At 33.7% G+C, this 25,884-nt stretch overlaps 1 protein-coding gene across 7 annotated transcripts; it reads right to left on the reverse strand.

Moving 5' to 3' along the window:
• Nucleotides 1-275: 275 nt before the first annotated feature.
• LOC110036599 lies at nucleotides 276-24,624 on the reverse strand. 7 transcript variants are annotated; one of them, XR_002295249.1, is made up of 7 exons: nucleotides 22,563-22,776; nucleotides 22,372-22,480; nucleotides 12,691-12,780; nucleotides 12,153-12,610; nucleotides 11,818-11,872; nucleotides 11,522-11,731; nucleotides 276-586 (listed from the first exon to the last, which is right to left on the reverse strand). XR_002295249.1 is itself a non-coding variant. In XM_020741084.1 (7 exons), the coding sequence occupies exons 3-6, from the start codon at nucleotides 12,743-12,745 to the stop codon at nucleotides 11,619-11,621; spliced, it is 681 nt and encodes a 226-aa protein (XP_020596743.1). In that variant the 5' UTR covers nucleotides 12,746-12,780; nucleotides 22,372-22,480; nucleotides 22,563-22,776; the 3' UTR covers nucleotides 280-586; nucleotides 11,582-11,618. The 7 variants fall into 7 exon arrangements, 6 of the variants coding, with proteins under 6 accessions (XP_020596743.1, XP_020596757.1, XP_020596764.1 ...); XM_020741084.1 differs by having other exon boundaries at nucleotides 280-586; nucleotides 11,582-11,731; XM_020741098.1 differs by having other exon boundaries at nucleotides 280-586; nucleotides 11,582-11,731; nucleotides 22,372-22,489.
• Between the last annotated feature and the right edge of the window lie 1,260 nt (nucleotides 24,625-25,884).

The following is a 25,884-nucleotide window of genomic DNA, read 5'->3' on the forward strand; positions in this document are numbered from 1 at the left end:
TCTTGTTAATTCGTAGAAAGTGGAGCACAGCAGATAAGCAACTAATAAAAGAAAAAATTGGATAATTACATACAGACCACCCAAAATATTAATATTTACAAATTAATCACCCGGGTGTTTTTTTTTTTTTTTTTTTTTTTTTTTTTGAACTACCAAACCGATGTGTTTATGCGTGCCACGATCAAACTATCGAGTATTTAATAAAAAAATGAAAAATAAAAAAAATTCGGTTGGGGTTTTACCATAAATTTTGAAATTTGAGTGAGAATGTGAAAAATGGATGAAAGAGGGTGGCTGATTTGTAAATAGGAAGTTTCGGGTGGCCTGTATGTAATTGCCCCCAAAAAATGTACAATGTAAACAAAATAGAAGGAGCATGATTATATAAACCAACTGGTAATTAGTGACAAAACACATTCCTGTATTAGAAACCACACATGTAAACCAGTCATGTTTCAAAAAGAAACGTTGAGCAAAATAAGCTGATGATCCCTTAAACCACTAAAGCTTGAGTGTTAACAACTACCACTAAATAAGCTCCGATTGCATCATATTGCAGCTCTGATTGCATCAAAAGGTTCAGTTCCTGTAAACAAAGTTATGAGAAAGCTGATTTTCTTTTGCAGATGGTTGCATAATAATAATAGACATAATTGCCCTATAAGAAAGCTGAGTTTCTTTTGCAGGTGTTATAATATAATACTAGAGAAAATTGCACTCTATGACTTGTCCTTATTTGCAGCATTTCTTAATCTATAATAATGTGATGGAAAACATTCACAGTAGTAAAAAGATAAACTCAATGATGTATTATCAGCTGGACTGTTGACAATTTTACATGCGAGTTAACAAACGATAAGGTTGCTAAGCAAAAGACTGTTCATGTAAGGAAAACATGTTAAAAGACTCATCTGCGGAGCATGCTTCATCCAATTTAGAGAGAGAAAGAGAGAGAGAGAGTATTAGGAAATATTAAATAAAGGGTTAAAGAAAGCTAGAGATTAGACAGCATGAAATGCAGCTGTAAAAAAGCTACAGGAAGTTATCTATATTCCATGCTTTACATGGTGGTCATATACGTAAATATAGCTTACTGGAAAAGGAAAAAATGAGACTAAACAAGCCAGCTCATGAGTCGATAAGCCAAAGCTTGAGCAAGTTTCATATAGGAAGCTCGTCAGGCTTGAACTAGAGCAGTTTAATAGATGGGCTTAAGCATTAATTTGAGCTCAAGCTAAAGTTTGAGGCTCAATAAGATCGACATAAGCGAACGGAGTTCGGCTTGCTCATTTGAAATCCTAAGTAAAACTCAATTTGAATTAAACAATAAAATATAAGTAACCCTCAATCCTCAGTTGGTGGAGGACAAACTAAGAGGAAATAGGGTATCATGTAACTTTCACCACAGCAGCGCCCCTCTACTTCTCCCCTCCCAAATCTTCCTCCCGTGTACTCCTCTGAGCAGGCTAAGGGGCTATCCCCTCTTCTAAGACTTTAAATTAGAGGGTTCGCATGCCCCTCGAGTCCCTTCTGCCATTTTTCCTACCTTTCCCTCCCAAATATAACCTGGCGTGAAGCTCTGCTTGCCCAAGAATTTTATATATCAAATTTCTCTTTGTAGATGGGTTCCTCTGGTGTGGATACTAATTCCACTCTTCAATCCCACCGCGTTCAATCCTAAGAGCGACATTGAGCACCTTATGGCAATCTTCAAACCTTACTTCTGCAAGACTTTCTTTCAATCAAAAGGAACTCCTGTGTTCTCACAGCTCAAAAAACCATGACTTTGCCCTATCCTATATTACTTGTGATGAGGATGAAGTCTCTCAGTGCCAAGAATTTATTTGCTGGAAAGAATGGAATTTGGCCTTAATAGGACACTCAACTAAAAAAAGACCATTCTATGGCTCTCTATAAGTAGCTTGAAATTTCTCACATTTTTTTGGTGATTTCTTTTTGTTCAAAGTTCTGCTACAAGGAAGATCATGAATAATTTCTCCAAGATTCCCATCTAGATCAAATTTTCCAACTTTTCCCTTTGTTGTTTGAATGAGGAGGGAGTATCCAAGGTTGCCAGCATAAACAGCATTGGTCTTATGGCCAAAACATCAACCTATATGAAAACTAGCATTATATTAGTCCAGTTTTGTGTTAAATTGATCCCTTTTATGCTTAAACATATTCCATCCCAATTAGTCTCTACGGAAAGAAGTTGAACCAAGCTATTCAATGTCTGTAAATCAAAATCATGCCCAACCACATTTGCACATGATGATAACAATTACACAAAAAAAGCACCTCTCGCCCCGCAATCTCTTGCTAAACCTAAGTTTCAAAAGGTTCGAAAAAGAACCCACCCCTCATACTATAAAAGATATTCCTCAATTTCTCCTTCAATCTTTTCGGCTTGAGAAAGATACATAGCTTCCTCCTCTGCCACCTCCCTCAGCAATTACTCCCAAACCACCGCTTGATGACCTACAAACCCATAATCCTCTTGTTATCAACATGACTTAACCCATCTCATCCCAGCCATCAAATAAAAGTGAACCACCGTAACCAATCCTACCCATCTACTCTTTTAGTTGAAAAAGTCTCAAATTTTGCTGATACTACTAGAAGCTCTCTTATTGATCAAAGATCAAGTAGCCTCAAACAAAAAATATATCAACGATAACCATTTCTCAAAGAAACAGAAGAAAGTGAAAAGATAACAAGCCAAAGGCTCCAACTTCTCTCCCTTACGTGTTACCCCATTATTAAACCCTAGACTTTAAGAAGCCCTAAAAACAAAATTGTCTCTTGGATTACAAAATTTTAATATGAGAAAACAAAATTGGCATTATTGGCCTTTGGAAACAAAAGTCAACTTAGCCACGTCCCTTATCTAATTTCAAAGAAAAAATTTTAGGGTTTTCCCTCAGAAAGTAGCTATAATAGTTTTCATTATTGAAGGGGAAACAACATTTGTGTTAAATGGAATCCATCAAATGTCTAGTTCTTCTATGCATAAATCTCAACTCATCCATGGTCTTTCCAACTCTATCAAGCTTCAAGTTTCAGTTATTTATGCCCTTAATGATAATATTGGCACACGCGATCTCTAGATAGATCTCTTTATGTGATATATTTATTGCAATGCATTCAACTTCGATTGCTTTAGGTGACTTCAATTATATTATAACTTTTCATGCCCTCTAAGCCGGCTTATAGATTTTAACGAATGTATATTCAACATAAGTTTACTTAATTTGCCAAATCTAGGTTCCGTCTATAATTAGCCTATTAACCAACATTACAACTCAATATGGTGCATTTTGGATAATGTCCTCAATTACTCCAAGTGGTTGGACTTTTTTCCCAATTAAACATACAAAACTCTTCCTCCGCATTCAAATAACCACTCTTAGTGCTCTATTGACTCTACTCGACAGTGTTCAACGCTTTGCTTTAAAACCTACTGGACCCATAATAATGAATTAACAAAAATGATTGTTAAAGCTAGGGCTATTTTTCTACTGGAGTCCCCATTTTTTATGCTTTTCAAGAAACTCAAGGTTATTAACAAAAAACTCCCTTGATAGCTTATTAGAATTGCTCTACATTCTAATAGGTGCCCTCCCTAAGAAAAGATAATGTTCTAAACACATCAACATTATCTGTTTTTGCAATCAGACATCATTTGCATGACTTGTCGATAGTCAAGATAAGCCTGAATTATGTACATCATGGCAACAAGTTGTCGCTTTCACGTTGTTAGCTCCTTTTAATCATGAAGACCATTTCTTATGTAATTTTAATGCTTTGAACACTATTCAAAGTCCATTTTGTAAACGAGTATTATTTAAGTGACTCTGACGATGATCAAAATGATTCAAGTATGGATTGCGTACATCATGTCAGAAATCAATCGTCTTCATCATATTTGATTGTTTTGTTCGTAGAAGTCTCACCCTTAAGCAATTTTGACATTTCGAACACATGGTCTGTTTTATAATCAAGCATCGTTTGGCTATTTTTGATTATGATTGCAATGAATCAGCTCCTAGCAGTTTGTTGCCGCACCCGATGTTAACCATCTTCTTTGGGTGAAGCAAATATGGAGGTCAACAATTATCTACTCTTATTTTGGTTTCCTCTCAAGCAAATAAGACCAATAATACATAAATTTCTTCAACGCCATTTTCCAAAATGGTCAAAATGTTACTACTTGGCTTCAATGTTCATAGCTAATACCTCACCAATCCTATATTTGATAAAGAAATTTTTGATTCCTTGCAGAGCATTGGTGGGGATAAAACTCAATGACCTGAGGATTTCAACTTCACCTTCCTCCTTTCAAGTTTGGAAAATCATTGGGTTGCAAATCCTAAGGGTTGTTTATCACTTCTTAACATTAGTACTATTGCCAAAATGGTCATGTATGGCATCATCACCTTAATCCTCAAATAAATCACACCAACTCCTTACTTGATTACAAACACATACTTATACAATGCATTTTACAAAGTCATTGCCAAAATCTAAAAATAGATTAGATATTTTGCCCAACATCATTCATCGTGCCAAATGCTTTCATTAAACAGGGATATTATTAACATATGCAGCACTGACACTTCAAAAATTATATTGCATTATGTCAAATATGTATCAAACAGCGATATTTATTCGACATGCTCTGGTATTATTAAATATGAGTCTAAATTTTTTTGGGCTGAAACACATTCCGGACAACCCTTGACATCGCATTAGGAAAGAACAAACACAAAAAATATAAAATTATAAATATATGCATAGCCCTAATTATACTTTATGGTCAAAGTCGTCTCCTCTCTTATCATGTCAAAGCTCCCTCTGATCATTGTCAAAATTGAGCATTGAAGGTGCATCTAATATTCATCAAAGCCGAACATCAGCACTTCCCTCTTTGTTTGTCGAAGTTGAGGGTCAAAGGTCCATCCTGCGTTCATCAAAGTTGAGCATTATAGTTCTCTTTTATTATCAAAGCTGAATTTGCACCCACTAGAGCAAAAGTCGTAAGCTTCTTTGTCTCAACCTGAGAAAGAATTAAACCTGGTCATTGAAATTGATCCAAATACCCCCATAAATATTTGTTAAAGTCAATCCAAATATCCCGTGAACTTTATGATGTTTGCACTGAAGCTTTGATTTGTCGAAGCCAAGAGTCAAAACCACCCAAATTTTTTAAGTGATAATTTATAATTTTCTTTTCACTTTAATGAGTTAATAGTTATAAATCTATACGTATTCTAATTTTGAAAATTATATGTTAACTTAATTAATTAAGCAAGATGTCATCGTCGAATATTTTAAATTTTAGTAGACAACTTGGAAGAAATCCTTTGAAATATATTATATGTTTACTTTTAAAAAATAATTTATTAAGCATGTATTTCATAATAAAGTTAAATTTTATTCCTGCATATTCGCTTTGTATGTTTTTAAAAAAGAATAATAATAAATAAATATTTTATATTAACAATTAATTAAATATTAAAACATGTCTATGACTTGTCATATTCTTATTTTTTTAATTATGTTGTATCCTCATATAGTGACGTATAGTTTCTGTGTCCGAGTGTCCGTGTTCGTGATTCATATAATATAATGAAATTAGTCTAGCTCATAAGATAGTCTAAAATTTCAAGTGCCCAAAAGCCCGCCCCTCTTTTGGAAAATTCTTATATGCTAAAGTTGACTTTAAAAAAAAAATTGACAATGTAATTAGAGTAGGTGTTCTAGAAAAGCATGTTCTAAAAGCTAAATCTCTTATGTTTGAAGAGTTGGTGAGACTTGTATCTTAAACTTTCCTTTATCCATTGTTCCTAATGGTGAGACAAACGGTTATCTTAACTCCCCAAATGAGTTAAATTAGGGATGTCTTCTATCCCAATTATTGTTTCGTATTATTATGGATGTTTTCTCCAACAATCTAGATGATGAGTTGTCTTATGGGAAAATTTCGCCTTGTTACAAAAAATAAGGGCTCAATTACATCTTTTTTGCAGATGATGTATTGATCATTCAGAAATCATGATACAAAAAAATCTTTCGTGTATTCACTTCACAAGCATAAGGATATTTACTCTAAAAAATAAAAAAACATACTTTTCCAAGGTTGTGAGAAATTAGGTAAAGATGGTTGCTACTATTAGTATGTTGGTTGGTTTTTCCCCTTTTCAAATACCTTGTTTTGCCTCTTACTATTCGAGTTATCGATTGTGATCCTTCGCTGAAAAAAAAAATCAAAAATTTTGACAATAAGTTAGAAAGATTGGAAAACAAATTATTGTTCTTAGTAGTCAAATTTCAACTAAATAGATCCACTCTAAATGGCTATCCTACTTGTTATGCTCTATTTATATTCCTAATCCAAAAGATCAATTCCATCACTATGGGATTTCTCTGACGGTGGCATCTCAAGAAAAATTTCACCTCATAACTTAGTATCAAACAACCCTTCTTAGGGACAAAAGGGGTACTGGTATTAACTAAATATTTATTCAAAACAAAACTAGCAACTTTACTTATAAGCTTTTGACAAGATTTGATATTGAACCCTTAAGATACGATGCAATTAAACCATTAATATTTTTCAGCAAAATCTCAATTGCACGTTGCTTCTGTAATTGTGGCTCATACTGAAAACTGAGATTCCTCCATCGAACGATATTGTTAGATAAAGATTCATGAGATTGTTGCCTAGTCATCACCAAATCACTAAATGTCACCCTACACTCCGCACTGAGAAACCTTTGAATAAACAACTAGTCAAGCTCTGCAAAAGTCGCGACTTAATCATTAGGAAGATATGCATACCACTTAAATAACCCACCCAAATTGCCAACAAAAAATCCTAAGAAGCAAAGCATCACTCTCCCCAATATTACAACATATGGCCCAATTAGGAGCCAAGTGTTGCCACAGATTCCTCAACCCATCAAACTACTGGAAACAATGAGGGAAAAAACATATTGGATACTGAGAATGCTCATACTCAACTAAATAGGAACGTCCCTATTTACAGGTACTCTAAATTCTTTGGATAAAATGGTATGTTTTATATTTTATTTGATCAAATATGTAATTTGCGTCAGTGAAATGCTGAACCTCCATCAATGTGTCATAGGGTAAAGGTTGGGCCTCTCGTGGTACAATTGGTGACAACTATCCCACACACTACCACAGGCTCTGTAGTTAAAGCATGAAACCTTGTTGTTTCCCCTCTGTCTTCTGTTGGTGCAATAAACTTTGGTGGTTATGCCGAGATGCCTAGTGCTACTAACTGTGCTGTCATAACCACCATAGCTTTGGTCATCTCATCAAACTATGGTTGGAGCTGACCAACAAGAGCGTCTAGCTTGCTAACTGTTGTTCAAATGGAGTTGCCTCTCTTATGGTTTTATTTGGGGGGTTACCCTATCAAGAGTGTCAGATTTCTGGACGAAACTGAAACAAACAACTTCTAGCATGAAAAACAAAATCATCAATAGACTTGGGTTTGGACAAAATTTCAAAATGTATATTATTAATATATTCAATACTGAGTAGTACATCTCTGCCACACTTCACACTCAACTAGAAGGGATCACTGTGGGCTCAAGAAAAAATATTGGAATGATATATAATAAGAGAAAGCCAAAGAGGCACAAAATTGGAAAATTATAAAAATCTAACTGTTAGGCATTATTGATTTTGTTGGCAAACAAACTATAATACTAAAATAGCAAAAAAGATAAAATAAATAAATAAATCAAATTTGTTTATAAAACTATATCCTATTTTTCACATCTCTCAAGCATCATCAAAACAATTTTTTATAAAATTCTACTCTATATATTTTTTCTCTTATTTATTTATTTATTTATTTTTATGTATCTTTGTAAGTGCACGCGCGCGCACAAAAATTTAAGCCTTTAACACTTTCATTTACTTTATTCTTTACCTATCTCATGCCCTAGGCTGAGCAAGAGCGAGGTGGAGCTTTAGAAGCGCGACAAAACAAAGAGAGAGTGCTTTCAGTTAGGCAATTGGGAAGAAGAAACCAAAATATTGAAGAGGATATATATCTATGTGTGTGTGTGTGTGTGTGTCGCGCTCTTAGATCAGTTGGTAGAGTATCGGCTTTGTCCATTATAACTTCCCTCTGGTCTAGGGTTCGAATCCCTCATTGCCTATGGGGTTGGTACTCGAGTGGTTAGATGCATTAGGGTTGGTCGGGGTTATATATATATATGGATATCAGGAATTATATATATATATATATAACATTATATATATATATATAAAATGTCGCCTGTTCCAATTTAGCTCTGCTAGGGTTTCGCAGTTATGGCGAAACCTGATCTCTCTTCGTCGATTTGCTCTTCGTCATGCTTCCTCCTCTTCGTCGTGCTTCGTTTGCGTCGTGCGGCGTCGGCTCCTTTGTCCCGTGTCGTCTTGACTCTTTCACGCTCGAAGAAGAAGAGTTTTTTGCGTGGTTCGGCATCGCTCCTTCGTCGCGCGTCTTTCGTTGTCAGCTGCGTCTCCTGCGGTCTCGTTCTGCAGCTCCCAGCTCATCTCCTGCGGCTCTGTTTTCTCGGCTCTGTCTTCTGTTGCTCTCGCGTTCGTCCTCCATGTACGTACGTGAGCTACTCGCACAATCCCTGTAGCTTGCCACTGTTCAACTCCTTGTTCCATGGCTATTGCACCTTCTTAACCACTGACTACTTCAGTTTTAAACCTTGGGAAGGCTTCTCTTGTTGATATGGTTGGCTCTATGGGATCAGATAAGGTTTTCCCTCAGGTTTAACACAAATCATTTGAAGGCCAGAAGGACTGCAACCTTATCAAGAAGACGGGTAAGAAGAGTGGTAAACAGGTTATATTCTTCTATGATGTTGAAGTTTTCAACCTGCTTAACAAGTTCAAATTCACCGTCATTGGGAAGTTATAATCGAGACATCCCAAAATAGAAATCGTTCGAAAAGCTTTTGAAGATCTCAAACTATTGAGACTTTGGAAGGTTAACCTCTTTGATGAGAGACATGTGATGATACAATTATCTAAAGTGAAAGACTATGCCAAAATATTTTCCAAAAAGTTTATGACAATAGATGAAAAATATATGAAACTACTTAAGTGGTCTCTAGAATTTGACCCTAGCCAAGAACCACCTATAGTTCCAATCTGGTTTAAAGTACCTGGCCTAAAGTTGCACTACTCCAATCACCAAGTCCTCTATTTTATTGGAGCTGCACTAAAGAGACCTATGAAATTGGATACACCCACCTTCAATCTAACCAGGCCTTCGGTTGCAAGAATTTTTGTTGAAAGGGATATCACCCTCCCTGATGTGGATGAAATATGGTTTGGTACTGTCCACAATGGGTATTGACAGTCAATTGTTGCAAAACAAAGACCCAACTACTGCAATCATTGTAAATTATTTGGGCACACCCCTGTCAAAGGCTTCAGACTTCACCCACATTTGAGATCGGCAGGTCCTAACAACATCATCCATGTGGAGGAAAATATAACAGATACTGTTAATCTTCCAGAAATGTTGAATGAAAATTTAACTCGTAAGGCTACTACTCACCAACCAGACCAGCAACTTCCACCCACTGTTGTTGGGGCAGTTCTTTCTCAAATCACAAATACTACGAATTTTGTTGTAGCAGTTGTTGTAGCAGATGCTAATGTAGCAGATGCTAACCGAAGTGTCTTGGAATCACCTATTGCGAGAGAAGAGGGTACTCAAGTTTTGGAGGAGTGTCAGGATCAAGCTGTGTTGTTGGCCGAGTCAGATCAACAGTTTACCTTCATCGAAGATCCCCTTATTGTTCAGACAAGACTACCTCTGGCAGATGATTGACAGGTTTACGAATCCAGGAAGAAGAAAAAATGCATACCACGTCTCAGTAATTATCAAGGTGACTGTATCATAGTTTCGGGCGGAAGCCCGCATCTCAGTTTGTTGTTGGACTCCCTCCCTAGATCTAGGGGAAGGGGAAACGGTATATCCACCGACTACACCCATCATGATTATGAGTTGTTTTCTTTTTGTTATATTTTGAGGAATATGTGTACTTGTAATCCCTGTGAGTGAGCTCTTTGTACCCACGCACTAAACATTGGTATCCTCTCTTTTATATCAATGAATTTTGTCTTTTCAAATATATATATATGTGTGTGTGTGTGTGTGTGTGTGTGTGTGTGTGTGTTGTGTGTGTGTGTGTGTGTGTGTGTGTGTCGCATACTCCGGTTTGTTGGTTGACATCCTTGGTATAAGACCCTCAGTTCGAATCCCATCTAGCGAAGTGAGCCTTAAGTAGGCGATACTCAAATTGTTAGGCACATTAGGAGTGGTTGGAGGCTCATATAATAGTCTTTAGTCATTTCTTTTAATATATATATATATATACACATATGATTAGCAAATATCGAAAAAAAAAATTCCTTCTAATTGCTCTCTTATGAAATCTAATACAATTCTTGAATTAATAACATTGGTTGGTTCTATAATGAGGCAATAATTATGACTACCATGTGTTATAGCTATTAGTTTCCATTCTACTGTATCTAAAATTTGTTGTGTTATATTTATTACGATTACACCCAATTGTATTAAAATTGTACTATGCTCGATTCAAGCTGTTGTTAGAACGCACAGTATTATGTCAACTCTAAGTAAACATGTTTGGACCCAATATAACTTTCATTCGAATTATAATTTAATATTGTTTGAACCAAATTTGACCCTTATTCAAACCTTATTGAAACTAGTATGAAACCTATCAAACCATTTTTTGAGCCCTATCAAACAATGTTCAAACCCACTTCAAGCCCATACAAATCATGTCCAAAATTACCTTTAAATAAAAAAAAAACACTTTAAATCAACGCACAGGTTTTAATAAAGTTCAAACAAATCTAGGATAGGATTCAAATAAAGTTCGACCACACTTCAAACAAATTTTGATTTCTTTTAATGTGGTTCCAACTTTAATCAAATTTTAATAGTAGCTTATTAGATGTTATGTGGACATGTGATTCAAGGGGAACTTCTAATAAGTACCCCATGGTCAAAAGCAAGGGTATTTTAGTATTAAATAAACTTTCAGACAATTTTCTCAAGAGTCCAACGGGCATAATTCTTCAATTTTCACTATTATAGAGCATAAAAAAGTGAATTTTAAAGCTTTATTAAAAATGATTTTTCTAACACAAGTCTAAAAACATATGCATGCATATATAAGAGACAAGAATGATAAAAAAAAAATCAAGATTCTTCATAAAAATTATTATAAAAATAATGTTTATGAAAATTTAAATATAATAATATTTTTATTGATAATGAAAAGACCATCTTATAATTATTTCATCATGAAAATCACTGGGAAAGTAATAAAGCTTTGAGTATCAGTTTTCATGCTTAAATAAGCCTTTGGCTAAAAATAAAAAAAATTAGTTAATCTTTGATATCCAAGTACTTAAAGTACACAAAGTTTCAACAAACCTAAGAAATTTTGTACTTATTGCAGATCCTAATAAGCAACCGGGCTTTCAGATTTAATACCATCATTTCTGTCGTCACTACCAATACTAAATTTCTCCTAATCATCATTCAACTTTAATTCTGGTAATGGGTAGTAATCTTCCAGCCATAATCCAGCTACACCAAGAGGATCATCTAGTTCTTCTGGTGCATAAACTGATGAAAGGCGCCCTACACATTAAGCATACATCATTTACTTAAGAACTTGTGAAACTTGAATACATGAAATAATTAAGCAAGGAATTGAGGAAAAAAACCTGGGTCGGATATTTTAAAATCCGACTCATCTGTCTCATAGCCTTCTTCTTCACTCTACGAAAAATAACAGAATAAAGAGAAAATGAAAAAAACTACACAAAATTGACATAACAAATAACGCAACATGACGGTTTTTTAAAGGAATGAAAGAATAAAAATATTTGTGAACATAGGCATGTACACCATATTTAGCAGGAACAACTACTAGTAAAATTTGATGGCAAGGAATGGTAGAACCTAAATTTCTTGTATAACATTCTAAGGGAATTGCAATGGAAAATGTCAATCCAGGGGTACCAAAATGTTTTTCAATGATAATATATTTGCTAATTACCGTAAATGATTGTTCCAACTCTGAGACTGGTACTCCAATGGCTGATGCCATTATCTCTGACAAAGTTTGTTTCATAACAAAATTTGTCTCATCTTTCGCAGACCAAGAATAACCTCCCATTCCCTCTATTCCATCCTTAGCCCATTCATAACACTTATTTATTTCTTCATCAGTCAATATATGTTCGAAGGGTTTATTCCCTTTCCCAAAGTTTTCCTGCAACACTGACTTACTATTCAGATTAGCACCTTTCATTTGCCCAGTAACAGGGTGTTTCTTAGTCATTTGATTCTTTTTTACTTCATTGCCTTTCATAGTAGATTTCTGCTTCAAATCAACATCTTTTGAAGCCCCTATCACAGGTAAATGAGTACTTCTAAGATCTTCCAAAGCCTTGCGCACTTTACCAGCAGCCTTAACAGTTTTTAGTTTATCAGGTTTCGTCACAGTAGCTTTTCCTATAAATTTCAACCAATTATAAGAATCCTGTATGGTAAGATTAAGCTAGTTGTGCAACCGTGCAAGTATAATGTCGTACCTCCACCAATGTGTACATTTTCCTTGTGGACAACAGCTGCGAGAGGGGTATCCATCTTCAGCAACCAGCCAAATCGACGCTTTCACAATACTATACAGAGAAAACAAATAGGTTAAGAAAAGCTTACTAAGAATAGTTCTTTGAGGTATTAGAAAATCTTTCAGGCATTTTTATGGCACAATTAAGTAATTTCAGGATACTTTTTCATTGCAAGCAATTCTTTAGATCAGATAATCTTCACACAAAATGAATGAAAGACACATCTGAAAATGACATAATCAAAACAGCCTAAAAAAACAATACAATATGCACAATAAAATATCCAACAGGTCAAAATATAAATGGCAATGTATTCTTTTAAGCACGTGAAGCCTTGTGCATAGGGTTGTAAATGAACCAATGCACTCAATGAACAACTCGAACTTGGCTCGATTAAGAGTCGACCATGTTCATTCAAATTACTAAATAAACAAACTTGAATAATTTTTAAAAACTCAAAGTTAAAATGAACTAAACATTAACATAGTCGAACTTGTTCATCTATGTTCACAAACTTATTTGTTGTTCAACAAGTAACATGATAAATTCTCAATATTAAGTGCGATAATTACTCGTATCATATATAATATATTATTTATATAAATTTAATTAACTAGAATTTATTAAATTATATTTCATAGTAATATATTATTATATCGATAGTATTTTTTGATTAATTATTATTGTAGAATAAAACTTCAGTCAATAAAAGAAACCAAACCTAGTTGACTAGAGATCCCAATAATTGTTCAAATACAACCTAATTTGAAAGACTATTAGTAGCGTCGTTGTTATCCCCTCTCCATTCTTATGATGAAATGGTGATATGGATAATTAAAAGGTTAAGTTAAGCTTTTAAAGATCCTTATGTCTAGGGAAAATAAGCAAAGTAATGTGTAATTACTCTTAAATAAGAGATCACCTGAAGTGGGACTGTTTCAAAAGAGAATTGCGTAGGACTGTTTCAAAAGAAAATTGTGTAGGACTGATTTCTATAGAAATTCTTACAGAACCAGGTAGATGTTGGCAAAAAAAAAAAAATACAATAATGAGAACAAACATAGTATCACAAAGATATATAAGATATGTGATCGTTTTTGCAAATAAAAAAATTGGACAATGATGTCTCATCCACTTATTAAGAGCGATGTAAACAAATCCGCAAAAAAACTGTTCGAGTTTAGCTCCTACCAATCTTTTGTAAGTGTTAATCTTAGAACTTTATCACTAGGTCAAGTTTTTATGCTCCCTTGTCATTGCTCAATTACATTCATGTAGGGAATTTTTGAAACTGATTTGTAAAACCATGAGGAGCCATTTTAAGAAGGGTTGTCAGAAAAAATTGTCGTTAACAAACAATTTGTGTTCGGGTCATTAAGTTTCTCTGGTTCGATTCTTTCATTAAACAAGTGAGTCAAACATGAACAATCTTTTTAAGTTTGATTTATAAATAAGCTGAACACAAACAAGCATTTGTTCGATTATAATCAACTCGTTATTGCTCGAATTAGTTGACTAATTAAAAAATAATATTTATTGCATCTTTTTAACATTGACTTTTTTATGTTCGGCCCCTCTGTGGAAACAGCAGGAAAGATTGTTAAGAATAGATAGTTAAAACCAAATCGAATATCGAACTAAATAAACGTGGTTCCCGTTTCAAAGATTCAATTTAGGTTAAATTAGAGGTTTAATAGAATGACATAATGAATATTAAAATTATTTTATTTTTATGTAAATGATGTAATATTGATAGAATAATATTTTTTACAAATGCAATACATAATATTTTGAATATAATTTTAAATTAAATATATTTTGAATTAAATATTTTAAATATTTTAAACATATTTTGAATTATAAATTTTAAATTATATAACACTTTGAATATAAATTTAAATTAAATATATTTTGAATATCTTAAATATTTTGAATATAATTTTAAATTAAAATTTTGAGACAACTTTTTAATCATTTTATCAGTTTTTAATCTAAATATTTTATTTCCAACAAAAAGATCTGAATCAAAAGGCCAAATTTGATTATTATTAAAATCGGTAGAACCTTCCGAAACAGATCTGCATCGATTCGCAAGTTCAACTGTCGGTTCTAGTAATTTTTTTGCAAAAACGATTTTAGGCCTAAACTGAATCAGTGAGGAGATCATTTCACAGTTGAATCGTTCAGAGCAATCAATCTGGTTTCATTTTTAAAACATTAGTAACAGGTATTGCTAAATATGTGTAATTCATTGCAAAGAGATAGAAATCATGCATTCACACATTCAAATTAGCAATCAATTGAACAAGAAATTGATGCTCAAAGTGTGCACATTGAAATTAGTTTTCATTTGAATTTTTCAACGAATGTGAAGTCCCATCGTGGTTAATAGCTACCTATCATTTACTAGTATTAACTATAGAACTCTTTCACAAAATTGAGTCTTTACTTTCTCTCGTCACCGATAAACTTCACTCGTACGGGATTATTTAACAAATGATCTCTAAAACCATGATACGGAGTTATTATAAGCTCAAATTTGAATGGGACCCACATTATGGGAATAAAACCAAACTGGATATTGAGTCGAAAGAAGAGATTCATAGTTCAAAGATTCAATCAAGGTTCAACCAGAGGTTTAACCAAATTACATAATAAATATTAAATTTGTTTTATTTTAATTAAAATGATGTAATTATGATATAATGATATTTTTTTACTAGTTTAATATATAATATTTTAATTTAGGATGATTTATGCTTAAACATTTCGAATATATTTTTAAATTGAAATTTTGAGATATTATATTTTAATCATTTTCTCATTATTTAATCTAAATGTTTTATTTTGAACCATCAAATCAAAATCAAAAGGTCAATTGATTATTATTAAAATCAATAGGTTCTTCGAAAACTGGTCAACCACGGGTTTTGGTCGGCTTTTTGCAAAAGCGATTTTGGGCCAAAAACGGAATCGATCAAAAGACGTAATCAGGTTGAACCGATTAGACCAATCGACATAATCCAATTTGTAAAACACTGGTGACAAGTATTGCTAAATATGAGTTATACATTGCAAACAGATAGAAATCATGCATTCACATATTAAAATTAGTAATCAGTTGAACAAGGAATTGCTCCTCAAAGTGTGCACATTGAAAATCATTTTCATTAGAAGTTTTTTATGAACGTGAAGTCCCATAATGGTTAATACCTACCAATACATTATAGGTATTAACCATAGAAATCCTTCACTAGGCTGAGTCTTTGTTTTCATTCATCATTGATAAATTTCATTCATATGGGACTATTTAGCAAATGAGTTCTAAAACCATGGTAATGAGTCATTTTAAGGCCCGAATTTGAAGGGGACCAACATTATCGAAGTGACATGTATTGATGGATTTGTGCTATCCATCATGAGGGGATAGAAATAAATTCACATAGTCAAAAAAAAAAAAAAAAAGATCAATTGAATGAGAAATTTATGCTCAAAAGCATACATTGAAAATGGTTTTTGTTAGAAATTTACTAAGAATGTGAAGTCCAACATTGCATGGAATCTTGTCTTGATGGTGTTTAAATGAGAAGGCAAATTTGAGTTTTGTTAAGAATTAATACCCTAGTTGCTAGGCAAGGATGCAAATTAAGGGCCCGGTGACTTAAAAACCCAATGTGTCGCAGGATGTCAGCGTTCTGAATGTCACTCCAACAAGCTTGCCCTCATGCAAGCCTCATTTTGAAATATTTATTTTTTGTATTTTTCAACAAAATATGAACTTATTTCATGCTAAATCCAAAATAGAATGAGGGAATATTTCAAGAATATTATCATATTGTTAAATGGCTTAATTGATTAAAAAAGGCTTAATTAATGACTTCTTTACTTACTAATTAGATTATGGGCGTGTTTATTAAAGGAATAGAAACCTCTTGTAACACAAAAATAGATGGAAAATTTAAGTGGCTATAACTAGCAAATTAAGTGCAATTTGTGGCCAATTAATCAATGAATATGGACACATTTCATCAAGTTCATTTTTAATAGATTTTATCTATAGGATTAAACCTGCTATTATTCGAGACTTCATAACATCCTTTATAATAGGCCAAATAAGAAGCTTTCTCCCACATTTTTGGAAAATAAAAAATTTGGAACCTCTCTCTCTCTCTCTCTTCTTCTTCTTCCTAAGCTCATATTCTTTTAGAAAGAGTTAGATATTTAGATGATAGAGTAAAGATATGGATTCTAGTTTGTGGCCCGTAAGACCTACTCGATCATCATTATATCCTCTGAAATAAGTGTGTGTAATATCCTTAAACACCCACAAAGAAAGTGAATCAATTTAAGGTATATATGTGGAACATACGATATAACTATTTCAATCCTAATTTTCAACTTCATACTAAAGTAGACTATTTTGTTATGAATTGTAAACATTTCATTGATATTAAAAAGCTTGCTCATGTTATTTCTTTCCTTGCACTATATTTACCAAAAAAATTCATAACTTTATAACTATTTCATTATGTAAATCTATAATTTTCATCCTTAAAAATAAAAAAAGAGCATCATGCATGTCCATTTATGGTGTTACTGAATAACAAACTTGTACAAACATGAGCAGTTACTCAAAGTACGAATTACCTTTGAACTTTCTCGCCCGAGCACCAATTATGAAAGAATGAGTATGGGAGCAAATGATGAATGGAACGTATCTAGAATGATGAATGGTCAGACAAAGGTCAACTGGAAGTTGAAGGTCAAGTACTAAAGGCTGGGTGTTGAAAGTCGAGAACTTTTGAAAACCCGATTGATAAAGGCGAGGAATACATTCGAGACCCAAAAGAATATTGAGTTTGACATAGAGATCATGAGCACAACAAGAAGGAATATCAGTATCTTGAAGCTTAATTGATGAATGAATAAAAAGTTGAAAAGCTGAAAGAGTTTGTGGTGCCAAGAGCAATCACTCGAAGGCAGGGAAAAGCTCCAGTAGAAGGAAACCACAATGAACCCACTCGAGCTCAAATAATCCACATTGTGCAAGTCGTTTTGGCAATCCTTAGAGAAGTCAAAGCCTCTCGTCAACTAACTTGAAGAGAAGAGCTATGTATGCCCACCCCATCCCAACAAATGATTGTGCACCATCCATCCATCACTTTCACAGAGGAAGGCCATCCTGTGAAAGGACTACAACGACACTATCGTGGTATGACCCTAATTGTCACTTTTCAAATTGGCGGAATCATTATCAATATAGTGAGTTTTGTAAATATTTCATGTAATTAAGTTTTTGATAAAAAGAACCTAGGGGGCACACAACTTTCTGCAACATCCAAGCTTCTCTATGGCTTATAAGGTGAGAAAGAGACATCGAGAGTCCCAACCTTGCTAATCACCTGGGGTGAAAACTGCAATGGCCGGCTTCATCATCGTCAATTCGCCAACAACCTATAATTAAATCTTTGTTCCTCCCCTCCTAAATACCTTCAAAGCCATCGTAGCAGTACAATTTCCTGGCAAATGAGGGTAATCATTGTTCGAGGTAATTTGAAGCAATTCCAGGCATGTTATCTGCAGATCATAAGTGGCGTACATTGAGAGACCTTGGAGTTAGAAGTCCAACAAGAGAGTGACTTAGAAACCAATGAAGACATCGAAGAGCTCCCTGCAATAGTAGGAGATGTTGGTGAATTTTGATGCTGGACACATGGGATGATCTTATCACCACACTTCGTTGATATCACAATGTATTCGCTTAGTCCACCAAAGAGATGTTGGGAGTTTCTATTGATGTCGCTTGTCACTGTCTAAGCATCAACTTGAGGGACCAATTCAACAAGCAGAGGATGAGATCGGTAACATTTACACTGGCAGAGCCTCGTCGAGAAAAAGTGCAGAAGTTGCTGGAAGTCGGCTACACCAAGGAGGTGCAATACCAGAAATGGGAAACAAACTTGAAGATGATTCAAAATCTAACAGCAAATGACGCATTTGTGTCGACTTTACCAATATCAACTCAACTTACTCAAAGGAAAACTACTCCTTACAGTGATTTGACGAATTGGCCGACACACTAGCTGGTCATTCGATCATAAATTTCTGAGGTATCTTCTCCGAATATCATCAGATCAAGATGCATCTCTTAAATGTCGAGAATACCTCATTTATTATTTTGGAGGGAGTATTTTATTAAAACGTTATGCCATATGAGCTTAAAAATGTATGTCACTTATCAAAGAATGATGGATACAATTTCTGCTAAGTAAAAAAAAAAAAAAATTAAGGTTTATGTCGATGCAATTAAAAATAAATCACCCATATAAAATATAAAATATCTAAAAGAAACTTCCGATGAAATTGAAACCGCTAAAATGCACATTCAAATAAATGAGAAAATTTTCTAGGGTGTTTACTAACGCTTGATAGAATCAAGGCAAATCCTGAAAAAGTCCAGGCGCTCATAGAGCCCCTCGCAACATCAAAGAATTCCAGAAGTTGACAAGCTGAATCAAGAGTCTTAGTTGCTTTATCTTCAGATTTGACGATAAATATGCAATTTTTTTCAAGGTATTGAGGAATGCCAAAAGCTTTACATGGACTATTAAGTATGAACAAGCCTTCTAGTAGCTGAAGAATTTTCTGGCATTCTCACCACTACTTCAGAGTCTGAAAAACAATAAATAGTTATTGCTATACTTGAGAGTTAGTTCTAAGGAATTTAACTCAGACCTAGTTTGAAAGGAATGAAGGAAGCAATTTTTGGTCTACTGCATCGACCAAGCCTAAGGAACGTAGGGCTAACGTTTTTTATTATGAAAAAATTAACTTTTTTTTTAGTGCTGTAAGCACGGAAGCTCCACCCCTATTCTCAAACACATCCAATAGGAGTGATCACCGACCATCCCCTCAAAAGGATCTTGATGAAGCTGGAGCATTTTGGGCGACTCCTCAAATTGGCACTCGAGCTTAGCAAATTTGATATGTCTAATACCCCTAAAATGGTGATCAAAACGCAAGCTATCGTTCACTTTCTTGCAAATTTTTCCAAATCTGATATCTATGAGGATGCATTATCTGACGGCCAAATATGGGTCCTAAATATAAACAAAGCATGGAGTCAAAATTGAGCTGGGCTAAGAGTCGTTTTGACAAGCCTGACAGGGTACCACCTGTACCATTTAGTAGATATTGAGTCTAAGGTAACCAACAATCAAGTAGAATATGAAGCTTTCATTGTACTATTGCGCCTCATAAAATTTAGGTGAGACGCCGCTTGCTGCAATCTAATTCCCAAGTGATAGTCAACCAAGCAAACATATGGTTTTAAGCCTATGATAAATGATGATAAGATCTCTTGCAAAAGTGTGGATGAAGATGGGGAAGTTTGATTCTTTCAAAATTGAACATATCTCCTAGGACAAAACCCAAGTAGCAGAGCTCTTATCCAAATGTAACCACCAGGAAAGGATACCTTCACAGAGACTTACCCCCCCACAATTGAAGAAATCAAAGTTATGGAGGTAGAGGCAGAAAAGAGTGAAAGTTGGGAGGATCCCTGACTCCATTTTATAACAACCTAGGAATTTATCGCTGAAGTAAAGAATCACAAACGGTTAAAGATCAAGGCGACGAAACACCTCATCTTGAATGGAGAAGTCTTTCAAAGATCGATAACCTCGTTGTACTTAAGATGCATGTGCGAAGGCAATGTGACTGAAATCCTCAAAGAAGTTCATTCAAGCAAATGCGGAAGCTAGTCTAGAGAAAAAAGTTTGGCAAATTGAATATTAATGTAGGGTTAGTTCTGGCCAACCCACAAGAAGGATGTGGAAGATTTCTAAGGAAAACGCGAATAGTGCCAAAAGTTTACATTCCCACAAGCTACAACCTATCATTAGTCCATAATCATTTATCGTTTGAGGACTCGAACACCTCAGGTCATTTTCTCAGAAGACAACATAAATTCATACTAGTCACAATTGACTACTTATCCAAGTGGAACGATACTAAAGCATTAGCCAAGACTAATACTGATGTAGTTTGTAACTTCATCTAAACAGATTTTATATGTCGATAGGACCAACCTATAATGATTATCATAAATAATGGAACACAATTCATTGACCAAAAGGTTAAAGACTTATGCTAAACATAACATCTCAATTAATCGTTAATTAGTAATTTATTAAGGTGATGTTTGGTTTTTTTTATTTTCTATTTTAAGTTTTTATTTTATTTCATTTGTATTATGATTTGAAATAAAATATACATGTAATATTGAAAACAAATCAACAAGTTTTTAAAAACAATAAAAATATTTTTTAGTTGTTTTGAGTATTTATAAAACAATTGGATTTATTTTTAAAATATTTTTAAAGCAAATGAAAACAAACCCAAAAAAAATATTTTTTAAAAACAAACAATAAAATTGAGCTTAAATAAGCCCGAAAATAATTAAAAAATAATTTAAATCAAATATAATATTACTTTACTTAAGTTAACATTTAATTAACCATTATGAAATCAATATATGACAATTTAGCATTATTTAATAAAATATAAGCTTATTAAATATAGAAGTTTCTATTTAATCAAATTAATTAACAAACAAATATTATTTTATTTAACTTAATAATAAATATTAATTATTATGATTAATTTACAATTCTTTTAATTATAAAATTTAATAATGAACCTTTTGGCAACACATTTAATATTCAACATCTTCTTCATTCTCCTCCTACTACCAAAATCTCTAAAGGTCAAAAAAGCGAGAAGGCATGACCGTAACTAGTGAGAAAGACATCAATGAGTTCACAATGTATGAAGGAGAAGAGATCTTAAGACTTGCACATTTAAGTTTTAGGCGGTGTTTGGTAGCATATATTTAATAAGATTTATGGGTGGAGTTAACGTAAATCCACCCAAATGTCAAAAATAAGAAGTAAATCAAGTGGTTCGCTAAGTCCAAATTTCTCTCCAATCCATCTCTTTTTCACGTAAATCCAATTTTTAAGTGAATTTAACGAATTTAGCGTCGGAGGAAAATTAAATCCTGAAATAAGAAGCCTAACACGTCAAACAGACTTGAGTGGATTTAGCCTTAACTGAACCAAACACTATCTTGGATTTATAGCTTCTAGATTTGATATCTCCAGATTTACCTGATTTACTAAATCCTATCTAACATAAATCATAGGTGTGAAATGGTGTAGAAATGAGATTTAGAAAATTGTAGGTTTTAAAATGGTATTTTTTGCCATTTAGGAAGATTTAACTTAAATCCTGCTACCAATCAGCCCCTTAAAATTGAGTGCACTAGACCATCAAAAAAATGATCCTCTGTCACAACATTCAAGTCACCATGAGAAGGCAAAGTTTTCAAAACCGCCCGCTAATAAAAAAACAAAAAAAATGCAGAAGTTGGTTCTGATTTCTACAGCAAGGCTCAACTCCCAGGAAACCCACAAAATCATGTTTTTGAATGAGCAAAATATAGCTTAAGGGATAGCACCCCTTATGCGATGAATGCACAATGTAGGAAACGGTTTCGACATTCCAACCTGTCTGCACAACAAAGCATTCCATCCAAATGAAGTAGTGCGAGGCATTTAATAATGAGAAATATTACGAAACCTTAAAGATTTATGCGGGATTTAAGCCAAATCCTGCTAAACGGCAAAGAACGTCTCTGTAAATCCTGAGCTCCAGGAAATACCAAAATGACACCGATTGGCTACAAATCCTGAACTTACTAAATACTGTGAATTAGCAGATTTAGTAAATCTGGGAAGAACGAAGAGGAAGAATGGTTGGAACAGGCTTACCTTCCTCAATGATTTCTGGTAGGGACAGAGCGGAAGGATGAGAAAGACGGGAGTTTCAGTGGTCTCTGTAAGTCGCGATCCCGTCGTTGCCTATGATGGCAATTGTAACAGGAAGGTTCGTTCACCAAGTTCGATGGCTTTGGGTGAAACCGGGAGTGGGATGGAATGAAGCGAGGGTTTTGGGCAGAAAGCGGAAGAGGGGGCGGATGGAGAGAGGGGGTGGTTTTGATTTATTTCTGATTAAATTGATTTAATTAATTTAATTGATTAATAATTAATTTTTATATGTAAATAGTTAATTAATGAAAAAAGATATATTTGAAGATTTAAATTATTTAATAAAATTTTATGTAATTCTTAATTTATAAAATCAATAATTAATTAATAATAAATTATTATTTCATAAGTAATTAGTTCAAACCAAAATTATTGATTATTAATTAACATAAATGTCTTATTTTATCTACTTTGAGGTTGTGAATGCTCATTTATTTTTGGACTAAGCATAATTTTTTAATACTCAAAAAACGCCTCTGTAAAGATTTGTTCGTTCGTGTTCGACTTATTTTGGCTCGAAATACTACTCATAATATATAAAGTTTAATTGACTACAAAACTACAAAGAATTATGATCAATTAAAAGTATTAATTAAGAAAATAGAATAAAAATTATTAAATTAGATTCAAAAGATGTTTTCATATAAACAATAATTTTTAAATCCTGCCCCAAACGGGCCTTTAATATCTTACGACTGCATGACTAGGGGTATCAAAATAACTCTTTGTTCATGAACAGCTCGTGTTCGGCTTGCTAAGCAAATGAGTCAAGCTCGAACACACTTTTTGAGCTCGAAATATAAATAAGCCGAACACGAGCAAGCTCAGGCTCAACTTGTGCTCGGCTCATTTACACGTAAAACCATAGTCAGAAGAAGGATTCAAGTTGAACCGATCAGACTACTCGACCTAATCATATCTATGAAACATTGGTGACAGGTACTGCTAAATATGAGTTATACATGGCAAAGAAATAGAAATCATGCATTCACACGTTCAATTCAAATTAATAATCGGTTGAATAAAAAATTGATCCTCAAAGCGTGCATTTTTAAATTTGTTTTCACTGGTCTTTTGTGAACATGAAGCCCCGTAATGGGTTCACAACGTATGAAAGAGAAGAGCTCTTGAGAAGTGCGCATTTAAGTTAAATCCTCCGAATGCTAGGATTTCATAAATCTAAGATTAAGGTGGATTTACTAAATCCTATTTAATGTTAATCCTAGGTGCAGTCAAGCACCTCCTTAAGGTGAAATGGTGTACAAATGGGATTTAGAAAGGTACAGGATTTAAAATGGTCTTTTTCTACCGTTTAGAAAGATTTAACTTAAATCCTTCATAAACCCTGCATAAATCCTGCTACCAAACAGCCTTAAAATTGACAAAAAGATTATCCTCGATCTTACCCATAAACTTGAATTGATAACACTTAAGTCGGAGAAAGCAAAGTTCTCAATACCCACCCACTAATAAAAAACGAGAAAAAATGCAGAAGCTGGTTATGATTTCTAAAGCAAGGCTCAAACTCCTAGGTAACCTACAAAATCAAGTTTCTGAATGAGCAGAACATAGCTTAAGGGATGGCATCCCTTAAGCTAAGAATGTACAATGTAGGAAACGGTTTTGACATTCCAACCTGTCTACACAACAAAGCATTCAAGGGGAATAAAGCAGTACAAGGCATTTAAAAATGAGAAATATTATGAAGCCCAAAGAACTATAAGCACAGAACAACTAAATCAATCAACAACATTTAATTGCAAGCACCATCAAGATGTCCTTTTTACCTCTCTTCTTTAATGATCCCACGCTAAGAATTCAAAACAGAAAATACGAATGATGGGTGCAAATGAGAGGACATCATCGCGCTAGGTTACCTGAAAAAAGACTGCCACACAGAAGATCTACAAAGAAATTTCCTGGATCGATCGAACAAGGAAATAGGATGAACGCAGTTGTGCCAGCGAGAAATGAGAAACAATCAACGAGGGAGAATCGAGGGACGAAAGTAGGGTTTTGAAATTCGAACAGATGGCTGGTTTGAATTTCGAAGTTATACTTAAGGAAGAAAGGCGTATTTACATAAGTGCCACTCAGTTTTTTTGTAGTCACATGTAACTTCAATTAATTCAAATTTCCAAAAGCATTGAGTGGTATGGAAGACTTTATTTGGAGGAGTTTCCTTATGCCCTCTATTAAAAGTTTTGTGATGGAATGAGCATTGTCATCTGATGCTAAAAGGACAAACAAATATCGTGAAATAATTTCAGGAGAGGCTAGAAAAATGTTGTTTTATCAAACTGAAAAGATTTTATGTGGCGACATTCACAGTTATTAAATTAAACTTGAATGTCTTTCTCAAACGATGGCTAAATCACTTTAAATAAAACTTTTATTTTGTTTATTGCATTAATAAAAAAATTATATTTTAATTTGATATTTATAATTGCAAGCACCATCAAAATGACTTTTTTACTCATTTCTTTTTAAAAATTATAATAATAAAGTTATAAACTCATAATTGCATGAAACTAGTCCATAATTTACAAATCCGAAGCACAAGAATTTAGTCTTGCATTATTTTAAACAAAACATATGGATATTTCTTCTTTTAAATCCAAAATACAAGTGCAATACAAGAAATAGAATTAGAAAGATTACACCAGAATTTCTTGTTGTGCTCTTCTATTTTCCCTGCTGAGTTTTTCCCAAGACTTCTCATTGCTTCTACTTCACTTCTTGCACTCTCACTCTCACATTCCCATTCATTTGGAGGACGAAGTCCCTATATAACTCAAAATAGACACACTAAATATACTACACCCCTATACAAAATCCCTATATATTTATCTATTACCTATGCGCTTCACACATACATTTCAAGATTATATTATCATCTCAAATTTTATGACACGTGGATAATATGAGTGCCATTTCGATAAATTCGATGTCCCAGACATGCTCAAGTGGTGTGTTTATGATCAGGGTCATTTGAGCAACTTCAATGATGGTTGAGATGATATAAATCTGATTCATATACCACTTCCTATCCCATCATCTCTTATTGTTCGCTACATTTGTCTCATCCGCTTGACTTATTTTGTGTAATAGATGTGAAAGTCAACACTATGCACTTCTCTGAACGAGAGAGAGAGAGAGAGAGAGAGTGAAAGACTCATAATTAATTGCAAGAAAAAAAAAACTCAGAATGTACTGAACAAAATGCATACTAGGAATGAGAAAATATCTTCTAATTAACAGCGAA

This window comes from Phalaenopsis equestris, unplaced genomic scaffold (assembly GCF_001263595.1).
Source record: "Phalaenopsis equestris unplaced genomic scaffold, ASM126359v1 Scaffold000002, whole genome shotgun sequence".
In the NCBI taxonomy this organism is placed as follows: domain Eukaryota; kingdom Viridiplantae; phylum Streptophyta; class Magnoliopsida; order Asparagales; family Orchidaceae; genus Phalaenopsis; species Phalaenopsis equestris.

Coding starts and splice junctions, on each gene's coding strand:
- LOC110036599 (XM_020741124.1), bottom strand. CDS start 12,745: ATGGATACCCCTCTCGCAGCTGTTGTCCACAAGGAAAATGTACACATT. Junction 12,611..12,690: donor AAATGTACACATTGGTGGAG/GTACGACATTAT, acceptor TGAAATTTATAG/GAAAAGCTACTGTGACGAAA. Junction 11,873..12,152: donor AGTTGGAACAATCATTTACG/GTAATTAGCAAA, acceptor TATTTTTCGTAG/AGTGAAGAAGAAGGCTATGA.